This window comes from Pteropus medius, unplaced genomic scaffold (genome assembly GCF_902729225.1).
Source record: "Pteropus medius unplaced genomic scaffold, Ma_sr-lr_union100, whole genome shotgun sequence".
In the NCBI taxonomy this organism is placed as follows: domain Eukaryota; kingdom Metazoa; phylum Chordata; class Mammalia; order Chiroptera; family Pteropodidae; genus Pteropus; species Pteropus medius.
In genome coordinates this window covers 1,410,091-1,427,569 of record NW_024346824.1, presented here as the reverse complement: position 1 = coordinate 1,427,569, position 17,479 = coordinate 1,410,091, and the positions used below count along the sequence as shown (strand labels likewise).

The following is a 17,479-nucleotide window of genomic DNA, read 5'->3' as shown; positions in this document are numbered from 1 at the left end:
ACCCCCCACCGTGGTTTCCTTTGGTTCCGCATCCGTAATGAACTAGATGCAGCTAGGAAGTGTGTGCATCTTCTCAGGTGGGGACCTGCCTCTTCTCCTCCTATTTTTTCCCCTTTATCATGACGCCTGTTGCTCATAGGTACAAATCAAACGAAGAGTATGTATATGTGCGAGGCCGCGGCCGAGGGAAATATGTTTGTGAGGAGTGTGGAATTCGCTGCAAGAAGCCCAGCATGCTGAAGAAACACATCCGCACCCACACTGACGTCCGGCCCTATGTGTGCAAGCACTGTCACTTTGCTTTTAAAACCAAAGGTAAGAGACAGTCAGCTGGGGCGCTGCCCCCGCCCACTGCAGGGAGCTCCCCTCTGGGAGCTCTAGCACAGAGCTCAGGGGCCCAGACCTCTCTGCCTGGGGCCTGGGGCACCCCCACTTCTGGGGTTCCCCAGGGGCAGAGCAGCTGGCTCCAGACTGGGCAGTGGCACCCTCTTGCCGCCCCAGCCATCCTCTTGGATCCTACACGGCCCCTGCACCTGCACACTTCCCCTTACCACCTGACAACATTCTTGCACAGTTCCTGGTTTTGATTTGATCTCATCACCCCTTCCTTTTGCATGTCTCCTTAGCCCTTTATCCACCAATCCGATGAGCTCCAGCATCCACACTTGTCACTGCCACTCTTGCATTTGGAAATCCATTCCACTCCAAGCCACTTAACACACTCGCATAGTCACTTCTCATGCCAGAGTTCGCCCCTGCCTCCACCCCACCTCACCACCTCAGACCATGTTCCCGCTCTGCCCAGGCGTCTCTGCAGCTCTCGGCACAGGGCCCGGCGCTCCCCAACCCAGACTGGCAGCCCTGTCATTCCGGCCTCTGGCCATACCCCACAGCAGAGTCAGCTCAGGCTCTGGCAGTCACCTATGAGAGGAAGAAGAACTGGCTGTTGAGGGCGGGCATCCCAGAGAGCTGTGATGGGACATAGTGGTGGCCTGGCCTGCTCCAGCTGCCCAGGACCCAGGTGTGGAAGAGTGGGGCTGAGTCCATGAGGCTCAGATTGATCGGCGCCTCTGCTCGTTTCGTCGGCTGTTCCTGCAGGATAGGCAGAGGAGACATGGCAGCTTGCTCATTGCTTCCCAGGAGCTGAGCAGAGAGGTGACTCAGAGGAAGGCCTGGGGTTCTCGACATCCTCCCTGGTGGCTTCAGCCTCTTGTGCTTTGCAGATTCTTGGGTCAGGGTTTGGGCACCAGGGTCCTGCTTTCTCTTTTAAGCAAGTTGGGGACCTCCCCGTCGGCCCCCACTGGAGTCATGTGGTTTTTCAGTGGTCAGAATTCAAGAGCAGATTTCCTTTTGCTAGTTATTGACCTTTCTGTTGATAAAGCTGCTCTGAGAGAGAAAGATCAGCAGCAGCTTTGAGGGCCCATGCAGCCTCTCGGTCTTCTTCACTTCCTCCTCCTCTTGCCAGCCCTTCCATTCTCTGTACTGGTCAGGGAAGCCGTTTATCACATCCCCTGGCTATGGCCTCCTCTCTGATCAGGTGCCTATCTCTGCTTCCCCTAACCCCCTTAACTGACCCCCACCCTCCTCTGTCCTCTCGCCATCATCCTCAAGTGGAGCTCCAACTTTCCTGCCAAGGTTTTGGTTTGAATGGAGGCACCTACCCTCCCACTTATTTGCCCTCATCCTCTTCTGTCTTGGAGTCTCATAAATAATGTTCCAGGGGGTGCCTGGAGAGGGCAGGTAGACCTGGAACCCTGCCCCCTGCCTGGAGCATCCAACCCTAGAGCCCTGCCAGGTCCAGGGCAGCTGACCTAGCATGCCTCAGCCCTGGACACGGGCTCTGTCCCCCACACATCCCCTACGATCCTACTTCCTCTGGCTTTAGGCAGCCACTGGGACATTATGGAGGAGAAAGACGAGAATCAATCAGCGACTGATAATTTAAATAACAGTCTTTGACTCTGAATGGCAAAAACCTCTCATCCAAGCCCCTCTTGAAGGTGAAGAAGGTGGGTCCCCAAAAAAAGAAGTGACTATTAAAGGTAGAGCTGTAACCAGAACTCAGGACCCTGTCTCATGGGCACCACACTGTCGTCTGCGGGCACTCCTCTCCTCTGGATGGAGTGGCAAAATCAGGTGGCCAATCAGGTGGCCTCCGGGGTAGGTCACAACGGCTGCCTCTATTCCCAGGGTGTGTCAGGGGACCACACTGTTCCGTTCTCAGCGTGAGGCGCCCACCCGGCCCAGGGTCCATGCTGAGCTGCCCACCACTTCAGGTGCCATCACCTTGCCATGTGAGACCCAAAAAACTCATCTGGTTGAATTCCCAGCCAGAGGACTCTCCCCAAGGGGCCCCTATTCAATTCCCTCTGCCTCTTCCGAGATAGAAGAATGGGTCTTTTTCGGCCATGTTCAAGACAGGCCTAGACCCCTGGAAGGAGCACCCCTTTTCTGGGCAATGTCTTATACTGGGAGCTATGCCAAGCCTGTCTACAGTCCCTTCCTGGGTTCCTCTGAGCCTGGACAGAGAGCCCTGAAGGGTCCAGCGCATGTAACCTGGGCAGAGGGGCTGCAGACCCTCTACACGCCCTGGGGGTGAAGGCTGTGTCCCACACCACCCTACAGGTCCAACCCAGGAGGCTTTGCTCTAACTAGTGATCAGGGAATGGGCTGAGCTCTCCTCAAATGCTCATAGAGGCTTCCAGAAGACAACAGCTTCCAGAGCCAAAGCAGGGAGCGAATCAGAAATGGTAGAATCTCAAACTCTGTGGCTGCAGAGAGGAGCTGGTTGGGAGTGGGGCTGGTTAAGCAGAGAAAGCTCCCTCTTGTATGCTTAGGAGTGAGGGGAGGGCCAGGACACGCTTCCTCCTTGGGCCATGTGTCCTCCTGGAGTGGTGGGCCTTTCAGCCATCACCCACATACTACAGTTGCCCCCTCTAACAGCTCACAGCCCCCTTCTGGCTGCCTTCATCTCCCACTTCCCCCCATCTTGGGCTGTGGCCCAGCCAGACTGTGAGAGAGCTGAGGCTGTACCTGGTGGTTCTCGGGGCCCTCCGTCACCACTACCTGGTGGCTTCCAGGCCTAAAGAACCCTTCTTGTCTGTCTCTGTCTGCCTGTCTGTGTCTCCGTCTCTGTGTTAGACGTTGTGGCAGCAGCTTGGGCCCCTGCGCACTAACTGAGGGGTGTCTCAGTGGGTAAGCCTGGGAAAGGCCCACTGGGAAATCCCCGTGGAGGTTTGGAGGTCCCATTTCCTCTCCTCAGATGGTTCTCAGAGGCCAAGGTGGTGGCCTGCACCAATTGCTTTGGGGAACAAAAAGGACAGTTGGGGGAAGGCCACATGTCCATCAGACCACGGGGCACAGGGAAGACAGTTGGTCAAAGCCGAACCAGGCAGACAGGGTCATTGGCTGATGCTCTTAGTAGATGTTCTGCCTCTTTTCCAGATGACCATCATTTTCCATCTACTTACTTTTCCTACTTCATTCCAAGACTGTCAGCCTTTTTTTGGAGGGGTGAGGGCGTCTGGGATGACTATGAGAAGCTGAGGGCTCTGCATGTCAAACTGAGATTCTGCCCCTTGAGAGAGAAATGATGTCCAGCCTGAAAAAGACACCTGTAGCTATTTGGTACACCTTCCTCAATTCACGGAGGAGGTGACAGGCCTGGGAGGGGAAGTCAGGGAGGATGCCAGATAACACACAGGGCTGCTCGTCCAAAGTCCACTCCTGTAACCCACATAGCCTATCCAGGCAAAGTCACCTCCCTGCAGACTCCAGGGGCGGGGGTAAAGGAGAAGCAGGCCTCTGGGAGCTGTCGGGTCCTTCTCCTGGGAGCCTTGAGCCCAGACTGAAGGGCAAAGCCATTTGCATCACCAGCATCATCTCAGCATCTCTCCCCTCTACATCCGGCATGGCGTGTGGCAGAGTCCTGGGTGCTCAATAGAGTGATTGTCATGGGAGGGGGGTTATGTGTTATGGGAAGGAAGGAGATCCCATGTGGTGGGCATCTGCATTCTGCCAGGCACACTCTGCTGCCACCCTACATGTGCTATCTCATCAACTGACCAGCGACCCTGAGAGGTGGGTATTACTTGAGAGTTGCAGAAACTGGGGTTCAAAGGTTAAGAAACGTAGCCAAGAGCACATTGCTACAAGTGGCAGAGCCCAAACTCAAACCCAAGGCAATCAAGCTCCTAGACCATGCTGGTTTCATTTGGCCACATAGAGCAAGCAAGGCCCATGCAGTCCTGAGACCTGGTTCTAGACAGGGCTCTGCCCTAACTAGCAGTGTGGCCTTGGCTAGTTGGTTCACTGTTGGTCAGCGGGAGCCCTCCCATGGCATCCCAGCAGCTGAGACTGTCAGTTACCTGTCTAATGGTGTCATCAGCACTAACCCCCAGAATTAGAGTGGAAGCAGGAAAACTCTGAGCCTGGTGGGGGTTGTATTACATGGTCTATGAGGTTCCTTTCAAGACTTTGCTTCTGTGATGAGAACAGCATTTCCCATGTGTGGTTATTATGCGCCCATTGTGTGCTCAGCATCTAACTTGGTTGAAAAGAGACCCAAACCTTCCAAGCAGAACATGTATAACAAATAATGTCATAACCGGAATGAGCAATGTTCATAGACAGTCCTCTGTATTATGGAGAATTCGAGGGAGGGTGGGCTGGTCCCAGAACTTCAGGAGACAGTTGGTAACCCTGGCCCATGGAAGACCCCAGCTGACTTTACTGCCCTTTGATGTTCTACGCAGACTTTGCCTGCCCACGACAATGAGGGTTGGAGGCCCATGATATTGGGTAGGGACCACTGGGGACTCTTTGGCCCAAGGATGACTCTGGAAGTTATGATTCTGCTCCCCCTTTGGCTAGAAGTATAAAATCCAGGTTTCTGTCCAGTTATAGGAGAAAAATCAGAGATAGGGAAGAGATAGTCATAGACTAGGGCTAAGGGGAGTAAAGCAGAATGAAACCACTCTCCGCCCCTGCTGCATTTGACCTGCACGCCTCAGGGAATCTCAGCTTAAGGTTTCGATTACCCTCTCAGCAAAACCTCAAAGGTTCCTAAAAATTCTCAGGATGGTTAAGAAGCACCTTTCGGTTTATCTGTGGGCTCCCTCTTCCTATTCACCTATCCATCCATCACCTTTTCTCCCATTTATCCATTTCTCCGTCTTCTCATCTAATAGTTTGTTTTCCTATCCTTATATTTTCCCATTTATTTTCTCATCCTATCTGTTCCTCCTCTTCTCGCGTTTATCCTCCCACCAATCCATCCTTCCATCCACCTTCCCATTTTTTATCCTCTTGCCTGTTTGGCCTCCCGTGGATGCATATGTGCATGTGTTCGTTCACTCAGCCAACCAGCCATTCTCCCATTCATTTAAGTCCCTATCCTCCTACTCAGTTTTCCATCCTCCCATCTGTTTATTGACCCATTTCCATCTATCCTTTCATTTATTTTTTCATCTAATCATTATCACCTACCTATCCATCTGCTTATCTAATCGTCTAGTATCCCATCCATCTATCCATCTTCTTCGTGTCCTTTCCTCACTTCATGCTTCCACTTATCCATCCATCCATTCACCCACCCATCCACTTGTCTCTCTATGGATTTGCTCAAGTATCTATTCTTTTCTCTTCCATCCATCCATTCAAACTTGCCAATTAATAAGATTAGTGAGACAGAGCACCTAACCCAGAAAACTTACGGTTTATTATGTGAATGACCACATGGAAATGTAGCAATCCACAGAGCAACAGTGAGTATATCACAATGTGGAGGTGGCTACTCGGCTCAAAGGAACATCGTGAGGCATCTGGCCTGCATCCTCCTAGGACAGGCTGGAGGTGCTCTGCCTCTCCTTCACAAAGCACTCCTGCCCGCGGAGCTTTTGTGACCTGTGAAGTGCTGAGCACATGTCGGGGAGAACCGAAGGTGTTGCTACCTTTGCTCTGATTACACAGAGCTGCTGCCCCTGCTCATCAGCTGTGAGGCTGGACTGACCACCTGGGTCAGTCAGCCACCCCTGAGTCTCCGTAGGCATGGAGTGGGCAGAGCCTTTGCCCGGCCTTCCCTGCACACACCCCACCTGTGCACAGTGACCTAGGGAAACTGAGACCAGGACGTTACTTCTCTAAGAAGTCAAGGCTCCCTGTCCAACAGACTCCCCTACACCTTCTGCCCCCTCTCCATTTCTTGTAGTAACTTTGTCCTGGTTCCTCTTCCCAAACTCTAAGGTTCTTCCTTGCGGGCTGCCCTGGAAGTGCCCTCAGGCAGAAGAGCATCCTCAGTACCCAAACGGAAGCCTCACTGTCATCCCAGCCAATAATCCTACTTGAGCTCCTGGGCCCAGAGTTAAATCAAAAGCAGGAAAAACCTATTGCATATGAATTGTCTTTTAATTTTTGGTTCGTTTTTTTTAACCAGCATTTCACTTCCTGTGTCCCCGCATAGCCCCCCACCTCCACCCCAGCTCCTGCATACCACCTTGAACGGTGGCTGTGGCTGCACATCCCAGCCTGAGTACCTGGGCAGAGGGATGTCTGCAGCTGGCAGGATCTCAGCCAGACCAAGAAGCCATGGCCTGCCAGCCAGGTGCTGCCTCTGTGTGCCCCAGGCCTGCCCTCCGGCCAAGACTGAGTCTTTCCTCATTCCTTTCCAGGGAATCTGACTAAGCACATGAAGTCGAAGGCCCACAGCAAAAAGTGCCAAGAGACGGGGGTGCTAGAGGAGCTGGAAGCCGAGGAAGGTAAGGAATTGCCTACTCCTCTCCCTGCTCCTCCCCATCTCCGCCCTTCCTCTGCCTGCTTCTCCACCTGTCCTCCTCCCCTCCCCTTCCTTTCTTTCCTCCTCTGCCCTGCTCCCTCTCCTCCTCTCCCTCCCCTCCCTCTTCCATGCCCTCTCCTCCAGTCTTCCTAACTATGGAAGACAAATGTTAAATTCACAGAGTGATTGCACCCCCTCCATACACTAATAGTACATGCTGTGCAGCCGTAGATGTGTTCATTATGGTCTGCCACAAAGGTGGGGAGCCTGGCACGCCGAGTGTGTTCAGTGAATGTCTGTTGAATAAATTAATACTGGAGTAATCCTAGTCAACACTGACCAAGCACCCATTAGGTATTAGGCATGTTCTAAACATGTGCCATGAATTATCTCAGCAAATCCTCACTGTGAAAATGTGAAGTACACACTCTTACAAGCTCCACGCCCATACTCACACCTACACACTCTGGGCAGGGGCCTGACCCCTGGGCTTTTTAGAGTTGGAGACTTTCAAGAGAGCCAACACCAGACCTGACAGCCCCTTGTCACCTCCTAGCACCATACCCCCGCCCTAGGTCCTTCATCAGCAAGAGGCATATTTCTAGAGCCATTTTCTGAGGAGACAGGGCAGAGGAGAAGGTGAGTGTCAGGCAGTGGGTCTGGCTGGACACTGCCCAGCTCCAGCATCCAGGGAGGAGGCCAGGGTGCCTTGGCAGGTGGACATGCAGGCAGTGCCCCCAGCAGGGGGAGGCCATAGGCATTCCTCCTGCACCTGGAAAAACTTTTGATCAGATTCTCTAAAATCAGAATAAGAGAGAGCGGGGAGGGGAAAAGGAGAGGGAGAGAGAGAGGGAGGAGGAGAGAGAGAGAGAGAGAGAGAGAGAGAGTCTTGTTCTGCTTTTGTTTTTTTGATTTGGGGATATATTTGAAGTCTTATGAAAGAATGAGGTCATATTTCTTTTTAAGTGAAATAAATCACCTTTATCAAATAGAGCACAATGAATTTGGGGCTGTTTTCCCAAAAACAAGGAAGCGGAGTTACCATGCTTATCAACAATGTAGTTCAGGCCATTTACAGATGTCTTACCGAGTCCTACTAACTGATGGTGGAAACTTGTGTTGCCAATTTTAAGTTAAGGAAAGGAAAGCTCAGACAAGTAAAGGCACTGCCCAGGGTCACACATAAATGTCAGCTCCAAACTACCTGGTGGGCTGGACAGGAGCCTGAGCCTTCTCTGAGTGGGAGTCAGGAGCTTGTGACTGGCGCCACACCAGGGGTCTGCTGTGAGACCCAGGGCTGGTCCCTGCCCCTCTCCCAGCTTCATTTCCCGATGAGGCAAAAGGGATGACTCTACCCACCATATCTAAGGATGATGAAATTGAAGCATTCATTACAGAAGTAATTTCTGAGCACCAGCCCTATTCCAGGTCCTTTTCTAGGTGCTGGATATTCCGCAGTGAATAACACATATTCCCGTCCTCAGGAAGCCTACATTCTAGAAGGGAGTCGGGCAATGAACAATTGTGTAATAGGGCAGGGGTAATGAGTACGAAGCAAAAATATAAGTGAGGGGGTTGGGAAGTGCAAGGAGGAGCCGCTCTGTTCCCACGGTGTGAAGCCAGGTAAGGAACAGCAGGTGCAGAGGGAACAGCAGGTGCAGAGACCCTGAAGACCACAGTAGGGGGAGATGAGGTCAGAAAGAAATGGGACCATGAAGGTCAAGGCACGGATTTAGCTTTCTGGTGGAGTGATGTCCTCTGACTTTCCATGACTCCGGCTTGTGCAGAGGACTGCCGGTAGGGGGCGCGGCTGGAGGCAGTGATCTAGGTAGGCAGAGCACAGGTTGGCTTGGACAGGGCGTGCTGAGCGGAGAAGTGGTCGGATTCTGCAGGCATTCTGCAGGGAGAGCCAAGAGGTTTTGCTGACACGTGGCGGGGTGGGCAGGGGCGGAGCAGGAGAAAAAAGGAGCTAAGGATGTATCCGAGGTTTACGGCCTGAGAAACTGGAAGGTTGGAGTTGCCACTTCCCACGACGTGGAGCAGTATGTCCGTTAGACACCGAGTAGCGACCGGGAGTGCAGCCTAGAAACGGGCGGTCAGGCCCGCGCCGCAGCCCCGCCCCTGTTGGTAAAGAGGTTGAGCATCAGCGCCATCGTGTGGCCGGACCTCGTGGGCGCCCTCGCGCGCTTCGTTCAGTCTCCTAGGTGGTCCCAGGCCCCTGAGCGTGTGGAGCTTGTGGAGTCTTGGCGGCAATCCCAGCAGTGGCCCGCAGCTTCCTGAGGGGCGTTGGGAGTGGGCTCCCCGGGCAAGGGCATGCCATAGAGCCCTGCAGGAGCCTAAATAAATGTGGGGGCCTGGCGAGCCCTGCGGCGCTGGGCAAAGGGCCCTTGGCTTCCATCACCCTGCAACAGGTGTCTGGGGTGGCTGCCGCCCTTGTCTGAGCCTCAACTGCCTCATCCTTAAGGAGGAGTTGGGGAGCCTTCCCTGCTGAGTATCAGGAGACGCTGGTCCTGACTCTCCCTCAGTAGTATGACCTCATCTGTGAGATGGTCTCAATGCTGGCTGGTGGCTGAGGTCCTGGGTACAGGAAATGGTAATAATAAAGTTTATTGGGTACTTTCTATATGTCATACTCTCACAATCCTTCCAACAGCTTCGTGTGGTGGCTTTTATTGCTCTTACTCCCATTTTACAGATGAGAAAACAGCACACAGAGAGAAAGTAAATTATCCAACATTATACAGCAAGGAAGAGATGGAGATGAGTCTGGTCTCAGCTACTAGCCCTGGGTGATCCTGGGGAAGCCCCTCATGCCCCCTCTGGGCCTGGATTTCCCCATATTTAAGTAAGGGGTGAGGCCAGGTGAACTCCTGAGGTTGAAGTAGGCCTCCACCAACGTTTTAGGCAGGAAAGGAAATGCCTGGGGCAAAACTGTTGAGTGTATTTTGCACCCTCACCCCCACCCACATTCCCACTCCCTTCCCAACCCCATGTCCCTTCCTCCCTCATCATTTCCCAGTTGCCAGGAGACCCTGCCCTTGGCTGCACGGCCCTCCCTTCACCTGCTAGTCCCAGCTACACCCCATAATTTTTGACCCGCATCCTCCTGAATGCCCACTGTCGTCCATTTTGTGCTCTTACTGCTGCATATTGAGCTATGTGGAAGCACGAATGCTCTGTTTTCTGGCCCCTAGGCATTTGGCACACTGATGGGGTTTGGAAGCCTAGTTGCACCCATGACTTGAGTCAGCTTGTGTGTCCAGTTCTCTTGGTCAGTAGCAGAATGGGTGCTAGCATGTCCAAGTGAGGGGGCGGGGCTGGCAATGAGCCTGGAGATGGGCCAACAGGACCCAGACCCTCAGGAGCCTGCCGGGTGGGCCAGATATTCGTGGAGCTCTCCCCACAGTCCTGATTGCTGCTCATTTCAGAGATGCCCAAATGAGACCCGTGTCATGTCAGAGGTGACCCAGCTGGTTGGGGCTGCCCTACCAAAAGCCAGATCAGGAAGTTGGTATTTCAGAGCCCTACTCTTCCACTCCCCGCGCTGGGAGCAACTTAGGCTCTGCCAGGACAGCAGGTCCTCTGGACAAGAGTGGCCGGGATGGAGCCCTGCTCTGCAGCCTGAGGCAAGTTTTACCACCACCTGCCAGATGCCATTTTACCAGCCAGCAGCAGCCTGGCGATGGTGGCAGATGTGTGTTTAGTTTAGCTGCAGCTCAGTGCTACCGAACTGACAGCATTGCTACTGCATCTCAGAATAATTGATCTCTTCTTGACTGTATTGAGTGATCATAATTATTTGAGCCCTCACTATGTGTTAGGCATGCCTTTACTCCTAGCAGACCCTATGAGGTGAGACTATCACACTCATTTGACAAAGGGGGAGACTGAGGCATTGGCGGGGTAACCTAACTTGCTCATAATAGAGCTAGCACTGAAATCCTAATAAAAACAAAACGAAACAAAATAAGAAAAGAGGCCTGTCTTAATTTTCTGTGGTTCAATCCCGGCCCTATTGTTTACCTTACTTGGGCAGGTAACTGAATCTCTCTTACCTCAGTTTCCTCATCTGTAACGTGAAGAGAAGAATAGTGCTGACCTCACAGAATTATTTCAGGACTAAATGAATTAATGCACATGAAGTCCTTAGAACTGAACCTGGCACATTAGATACAGGGTGATTTTGGTTTGCTGTGGTTATTTACGAAGTGTTCCCACATCTGTCATGTTCCTCATCCTCTCAATGGTCTTGTACCATTGCCATGGTTATGAGGCCAAGTTTGCAGATGAGGACACTGGGGCTTAGAGAAGAGGAGGCGTGGGCCTGGCTGTGACCCCAAGTCTCCTGTGTTCACACCACAGGAACCAGTGACGACCCGTTCCAGGACTTGGAAGGGCGAGAGGGTTCAGAGGCTGTGGCGGAGCACCAGTTTTCAGACCTGGAGGACTCGGACTCAGACTCGGACCTGGATGAAGACGAGGATGAGGATGAGGAGGAAAGCCAGGACGAGCCATCAAGACCGTCCTCGGAGGCACCCCCACATGGCCCGCCAGCCACGCTGCCAGCAGACTCTTCACCTCTTCAGGGCCCTCAGCCCCCAGATGCCACCTCTGGCAACCAGGCCACATGGGGCAGCTTAGTCTCAGAAGCCGAGCACTTGGCAGCTGGCGGTTGCTCCACGTCCAGCCAAAGCATCCTATGCCTCCCCCAGCTGGGACAGGCCCCTACGGGCCCCGTGGAGAAGGACACAAGCTCAGCCCTGAGTTCCAAGGCCTTGTGCCCGAGAAGGCCATGGTCCCCGAGCAAAGAAGCAGGCAGCCGCCCACCACTTGCCCACAAACACTCACTAACCAAAAGCGACTCATCTCCCCAGCGATATTCACCGGCCCAAGAGCCACAGGCCTCAGCCCCAAGCCCGCCTGGCACCCAGACAGGCCCTCTCCCTTGTGGGTCTCCAAGACTCAAGCTGTCTCCTCTCACCCCCCGCCTCCTGAGAAGGGAACTGCCCCCTCGAGCGCATCTGCTCCCCGAACTCGAGGGTGCCACAGACCCAGGCCCCCTCAGACACTCGCCCACCAGGAGACGGTCTCCAAGCCAGGCTGAGTCACCACCACGGTCAGTGCTTCCCGGGAAGTGGGCCTTGGCTCGGCCGGGCAGCCCCTCGGCGGGTGACTATGGCCCAAGCTCGGGGCTGGCCCCGCAGGCTCTCTACCGGCCTGTGCCTCTACCTCACAAGCTTCTCGGCAGAAGCCCCGAGACCTGCACCTCCACGTGGGTGAGTTCCTGTCCTGGAGTGGCTGGGCCACTCCTCCCGGGTGGGCGGGGGGCTGCAAGTTCACTCCTCCCTGACACCCCAGGCCTGGAGCTAAATAGCTCTGCCAGCTCAGTGGTCACTGATAACTTAGCAAGCGTTTATTGGGCACCTCCTGTGCCAGGCACCATGCTGGGTGCCTGAAAGCAGTTAATTTAGCCTCCGAAGCAACAGACACAGGCTCTGGAGCCGGCTTTGCATGCAGGTGTGAACACTTGGGCCATTCTCCTCCCACCCCATCCTCAGCCCCCATGTATTCTTTGAGCAAATGGCAGGACTTAACTGAAATCCTCACATCTCCAACATCACTGTCAGCAGCACCCTCAGACACAGCCAACACCGTTGCTGCCAGACCATCAGGACCAACACCGTCAGCATTGCCAACACCATCTCAGCCACAGCACACGCCAGCACACCATCCCTGACACTGCCATCGCCATCTGACACCGTCACTGTCACCAGTGCGGTCACGACCCCCAGCCCTGACGACACCGTCACTTACAACATTACCTTCTAGTACCTTTTCGTTCACCGCATTACCCAACAACACCCTTTACCTCCAGCAGCATCGACACCATCACTCAAAGATTCAAGGTTCTAGGAGTCTCTCTCCTTGGTTTTTAATTTTGGAGCCACGTCAAAATTCCCAGTGGTGGGTGAAGGTCAAGAACCTTAAGTGGGAAATCATGTCCAAGGGTAAAGTTGGGTCTAGACTATTTTAGGAACAGGAGAGTCAGCAGAACCAAGATAAAGGGCTGAGCACATGGGGGCCAGTAGTGCTCTTCAGAGTCCCCGCACCCTCTGCAAGTAAGCATGCTGGCCAGAAGCATAGTGGCCGTGGGGCCTGAGTATGCTGAGAATGCTCTTCATCACTGTAGGGCTGGGGATGGCTCACCCCAGAGAGGGCACCAGCATAGGGCAGCACCATGGGCAGGGAGCTGGAACTTGGTTCTGGCCCCAGCTCAACTGGGACTTGCTCTGTGATCTCAGGCAAGCCCTGCCCCCTCTAGGCCTCGGGGTGTCCATGTGCCCAGCACATAACCTGGCCTCACCCTCTGTTGTTTTCTGACCCCAGCAGAAGGCCGAGTCCCGAAGTCCCTCCTGCTCACCTGGCCCTGCTCATCCTGTCTCCTCCCGACCCTTCTCCGCCCCCCATGACATCCACGGCCACATCCCAGCCCGGACAGAGAACATCTTCAGCCACCTCCCTCTGCACTCACAGCACTTGGCCCGCGCCCCGTGTCCCCTGATTCCCATCGGTGGGATCCAGATGGTGCAGGCCCGGCCCGGGGCCCACCCCACCCTGCTGCCAGGGCCCACTGCAGCCTGGGTCAGCGGCTTCTCTGGGGGTGGCAGCGACCTGACGGGGCCCGGGAGGCCCAGGAGCAAGGCCGCTGGAGTCCCACCGAGAGCTCGTCAGCCTCTGTGTCCCCCGTGGCTAAGGTCTCCAAGTTCACACTGTCCTCGGAGCTGGAGGGCAAGGACTACCCCAAAGAGAGGGAGAGGACGAGCAGGGGCTGGGGCAGACCTCCCAGCTGGGAGCCCCATGTGGCCGAGGTGTCTGCAGAGCCCACGCACAGCCCCCGCACCCCACCCGAGGGCTCATCCCGGCCACCCCAGGGCCGCCGGGCAGAGTCCTGGAGCCCCCGCCTGGAGTCACCACACACGCCGGCCAACCCTACGGCCTCCACCGCCCCAACACTGGACCGCAGCAGTTCCGTGGGCTGCCTGGCAGAGGCATCCACCCGCTTCCCAGCCCGGAGGAGGAACCTCTCTGGGGAACCCAGGACCAGTCAGAGCTCCCCTGAGTCCTCAGGAAGTGGGGGGCCCAGGGCACTTCCACACCAGCCCATGGACAGGGGCCCCCTGAGCACTTAGCCTCTCTCCGACCGCTTCAGCATCTGGCTTCCGGTGTTCAGCAACAGACGCTTCCAGCCAACTTCCTCAAATCATCTTGCTTTCATGGGCTCCCTCTTCCATCCGTCCATCTGTTCAAGCAGCTTCTACTCAGCCCCCGTTGGTTATATCTTCCCATGTATGCAGTTATCTGTGCCTTTTTCTATACCTTTTGTTGCTTGAAAGAAAAAACAAAACATACACACACATAAAAAAAAACCCACGAGGAGTTTGAGGCTGTGAATATTTTGTGCTTTTTTGAGAAAGGGTGTAGGTGGGACCTCACCTTCAGCTGCTGGGGTCAGCAGCCACTCAAGGCTGACGAAAGGCAGCCATTTGCTGAGGGAAAGGGGATGCACTGAGGGAGAAAAATAAAAACAAGGAACTTTTAAAAATATATAATTAAATGTAAAAGCAAGCACTCCTATGTACAGATGTTTATGTCCTATTTATTACCATTTTACCCCACCCCAGCCCGTGGCCATCTTGCGCTGCCAGCAAAAGGGCCAGTGGCCCCAGAAGGAGGGACACAGATCCAGGCAGGGAGACCCCACTCAGCCTCCATGGGTAGGCCCAGAAAACTCCAACTTCCTTTTTCCCAAGAAAAAGAAAATGTTACTTTTCTTAGGATTTCAACACAAGATAATAGGAGCAGGTAGAAGGCGGGAGCTGCTCGGTCCATCCAGCGCTCCCAGCTACCCAGGTACGTGGGCCCATCCTGACCTAGGCCTTGCTCTTTGGACCCCGGCCCCAGGATGCCTTTGCGGGATGACTACCCACAAAGCTGGCGCGGTGGGGCCCAGCCCCTAGGGGTCAAGGTTCAAGGTGCGGAGCCTTGCGACTCCTGAGGCTGGGGCTTGGATTTCGTTGGGAGCTCAGTCTGGAGTACAAAGGGCCCTTTTTCCTCCATGGCCGGGCTTTTCGGTGCTTGGTACTGGAAGTTCCCAGGGACCTACATCGGCTCCCCTCAGGAAGTACCCAAACCATGACGGTGAGAACCGCCCAGTCCTGTTTATTGGCTTAAATTTCTTTTTAAAAAGTTCTATATGTATAAAAATATCTAGAAAGAGAGGATGCTATTTGATACTTCATCCAGTCTCCTCACATTCTCTTGACCTAGAGGATTTTTAATTGTCTTAAGTCATTTGAATGCTTCTCCAAAGCAATCGGTACTAGCCAGTGCCTCCATCCTCATCCCCATCCCCTCCTTCAAGAAGTTGCCCTGTGTTTGTTTGGGGGCAAAAACTTGCTCTGTAAGAAAAATATGACCAGAAATTAAAATCTCAAATTACAATACAGAATTTGAACTCTAGCATGTTTATCCTGTCCCTGGGAGAGATGGACTGTCCCCCAACCCTCCAGAAATTATTTTTTTAGTTCCTACAAGAGGGAGAAAGCATGTGCCCCCCACTCCCCAGGTTGAGTGCTAAGGCTACCTTACAGAGCAGAGACCTCCCTAGCTGGTCCCCAGTTCTCAGCCAGGCTGTAGGAATCCTGTACCCATACAGGGTCCCTGAACTATTTTGTTTAGATAGGAGGCCATAAGGTGAGGAGGTTGAGGCACTTCTGCGAGCTCCCCAAACTCAGCCGTAAATCCAGTTCTGGGCCTCTCGTTGCTTGGCCCCCGCTGCGTGGACAAACCAGTCACTGGTCCAGCCTCCAGCCGGATCAACTTGTTCATTTTCCTTTAACCTCACTCGGGCGCTAAAACAAAAGGAGACAATAAAAAAGGAGTCTCCCTGGGGGCTGCTGGGGGCGGGGTTAGCAAGCAATTCCCAACTATTTGACCCAGAATTTGGAGTTCTCATGTACCCTGGGAGAAGGCCCCAACCGTATTGGCACTGTTTTGGCCTGGCAGGAAGTGGTAAGGAGCCAGGACATAGTCACAGTCTAGGCCAGAGACAAGGGCTTTCTTCACCCTCACCTTTCTGTCATACCTCCATGGAATGGCCAAGGACTAGCGAATGTGAGTGCTGAGGCCTGGGAGCCGGATAAAGGGCACCACTTCAGCTCAGGTTTGACATCTTCCTGGACACGATCTTCCAGCCCCAGACCTACAAAGCAGCAGACTGGGCACTCTGCTGGACTAGCTCGTGACCTTAGGGTGGCCACACCCCTCCAACTGGCCCTGCACCCCCAGCTCTACTGAGCATCATTCCCCCTGTACTAAGACAGCCCACCCACCAAGGTTTCCTTCCTGGGAGATGTAGTCGTGGACGGCATGGCCAGCAGGAGAGCCCTCAAGGTCAGTCAGGCCACAGATACAGGCAGAGGGGACGGAGACCAGGAGTCACTGGAGACCCATTTCTCAATGACAGGGACACACTGCACAAACAAAATCTGGCCTCAGGGCTGCTGCCCCAACCCCAGGTGCCCAGAAGTATGGAATCAATACCATTAGTCTGGGTCATATGTCACTGAGAACAGCTCTAACCCCCTCTGCCAGACTCTTCCCACTCCCCTGATCACAGAGCCCCAGCCCACATGCATACATTCATAATTTGGATAAAAGACTCTCACTCCATGCCCTCTCCAGGACCCCTGCCCCACTTCTACATTTCCAGTTTGCCTGTGACACTATTGTCCATGTTAAGGGCGGTGGTGGAGAAAGCAGTGCTGACGGGTCGGCATGAACACATAGTGTGTGCTCTGTTGAAATGTGCAGGGTAGTCATTCCTTGGTACAGCCCACTCTGGTCCTTGGCTGTCGGCAGTGGGGGATGAACAACTCACCGAGGTTTCAGAGCCAACCATCACTTATACTCTGGCCCCAATCACTGAGACCCTCCAGGAGCCCAATAGCGGTGAACTACCCACTCTCCCGCCTCCACTGCCTCCAACTTCCAGACCCAGAAGTCCCTCTATTTCCCTCTGTGGGAAAAGTCTGAAAGAATTAGCTCCCAGATCCCTCTAGCCCCTACTCCATTCTCACCGACCCTCAAGCAATATATCTGAGCTGAATTGCTCTCTAGTCCTTTCTTCAGACAAATCCTTCTCCAAGCAAAAGTCCTGCCTGGCCAGCCGTCCATAGAGAAAGATGTACAGCACTGACCAAGGGGAGAAAGTCCCCAAAGGCCCGTTCCACAGATTCTGCTTTTGTGTCGTGAATCCAGTCCGCTTTCCATTACGAAACTGCTTCGGCACTTACGATCACTTTACTAAACCTAGTGTTAAAAATAAAAGAGAAGAGAAACAGGAAAAAAAAAAAAGAAACGTGTAGGCAAATGTAAGATAACACGCTCTCTGTAAGATAAATATTTGCCTTTTTTTCTAAAAGGTGTATGTATTCCGTCTGTGAAATTGTCTGTAGAGAGTTTCTATGTTCTTAAATGGCAATACATTCCAAAAATCGTACTGTAGATATGTACAGCAACCACACTGGGTTGGGGTAGTTTTGCCTGTAAGTTTATTTAAACTCCAGTTTCTACGCTTGCATCTTGCAATGTCGGTATGGTATATATAAGTGCAAAAGAAAAAAAAAAAAAAGAAAAAAAAAACAA

At 53.6% G+C, this 17,479-nt stretch overlaps 1 protein-coding gene across 1 annotated transcript in view; it reads left to right on the top strand.

Moving 5' to 3' along the window:
- Window positions 1–17,450, top strand: part of HIVEP3 (HIVEP zinc finger 3) — a 120,328-nt gene extending 102,878 nt beyond the window's left edge. The window contains 5 exon segments of the mRNA XM_039876725.1: window positions 140–315; window positions 6,669–6,755; window positions 11,135–12,048; window positions 13,163–13,451; window positions 13,454–17,450. Coding sequence (XP_039732659.1) covers window positions 140–315; window positions 6,669–6,755; window positions 11,135–12,048; window positions 13,163–13,451; window positions 13,454–13,962 — 1,975 coding nt within the window. The 3' untranslated portion in view covers window positions 13,963–17,450.
- The last annotated feature ends 29 nt before the right edge of the window (window positions 17,451–17,479 follow it).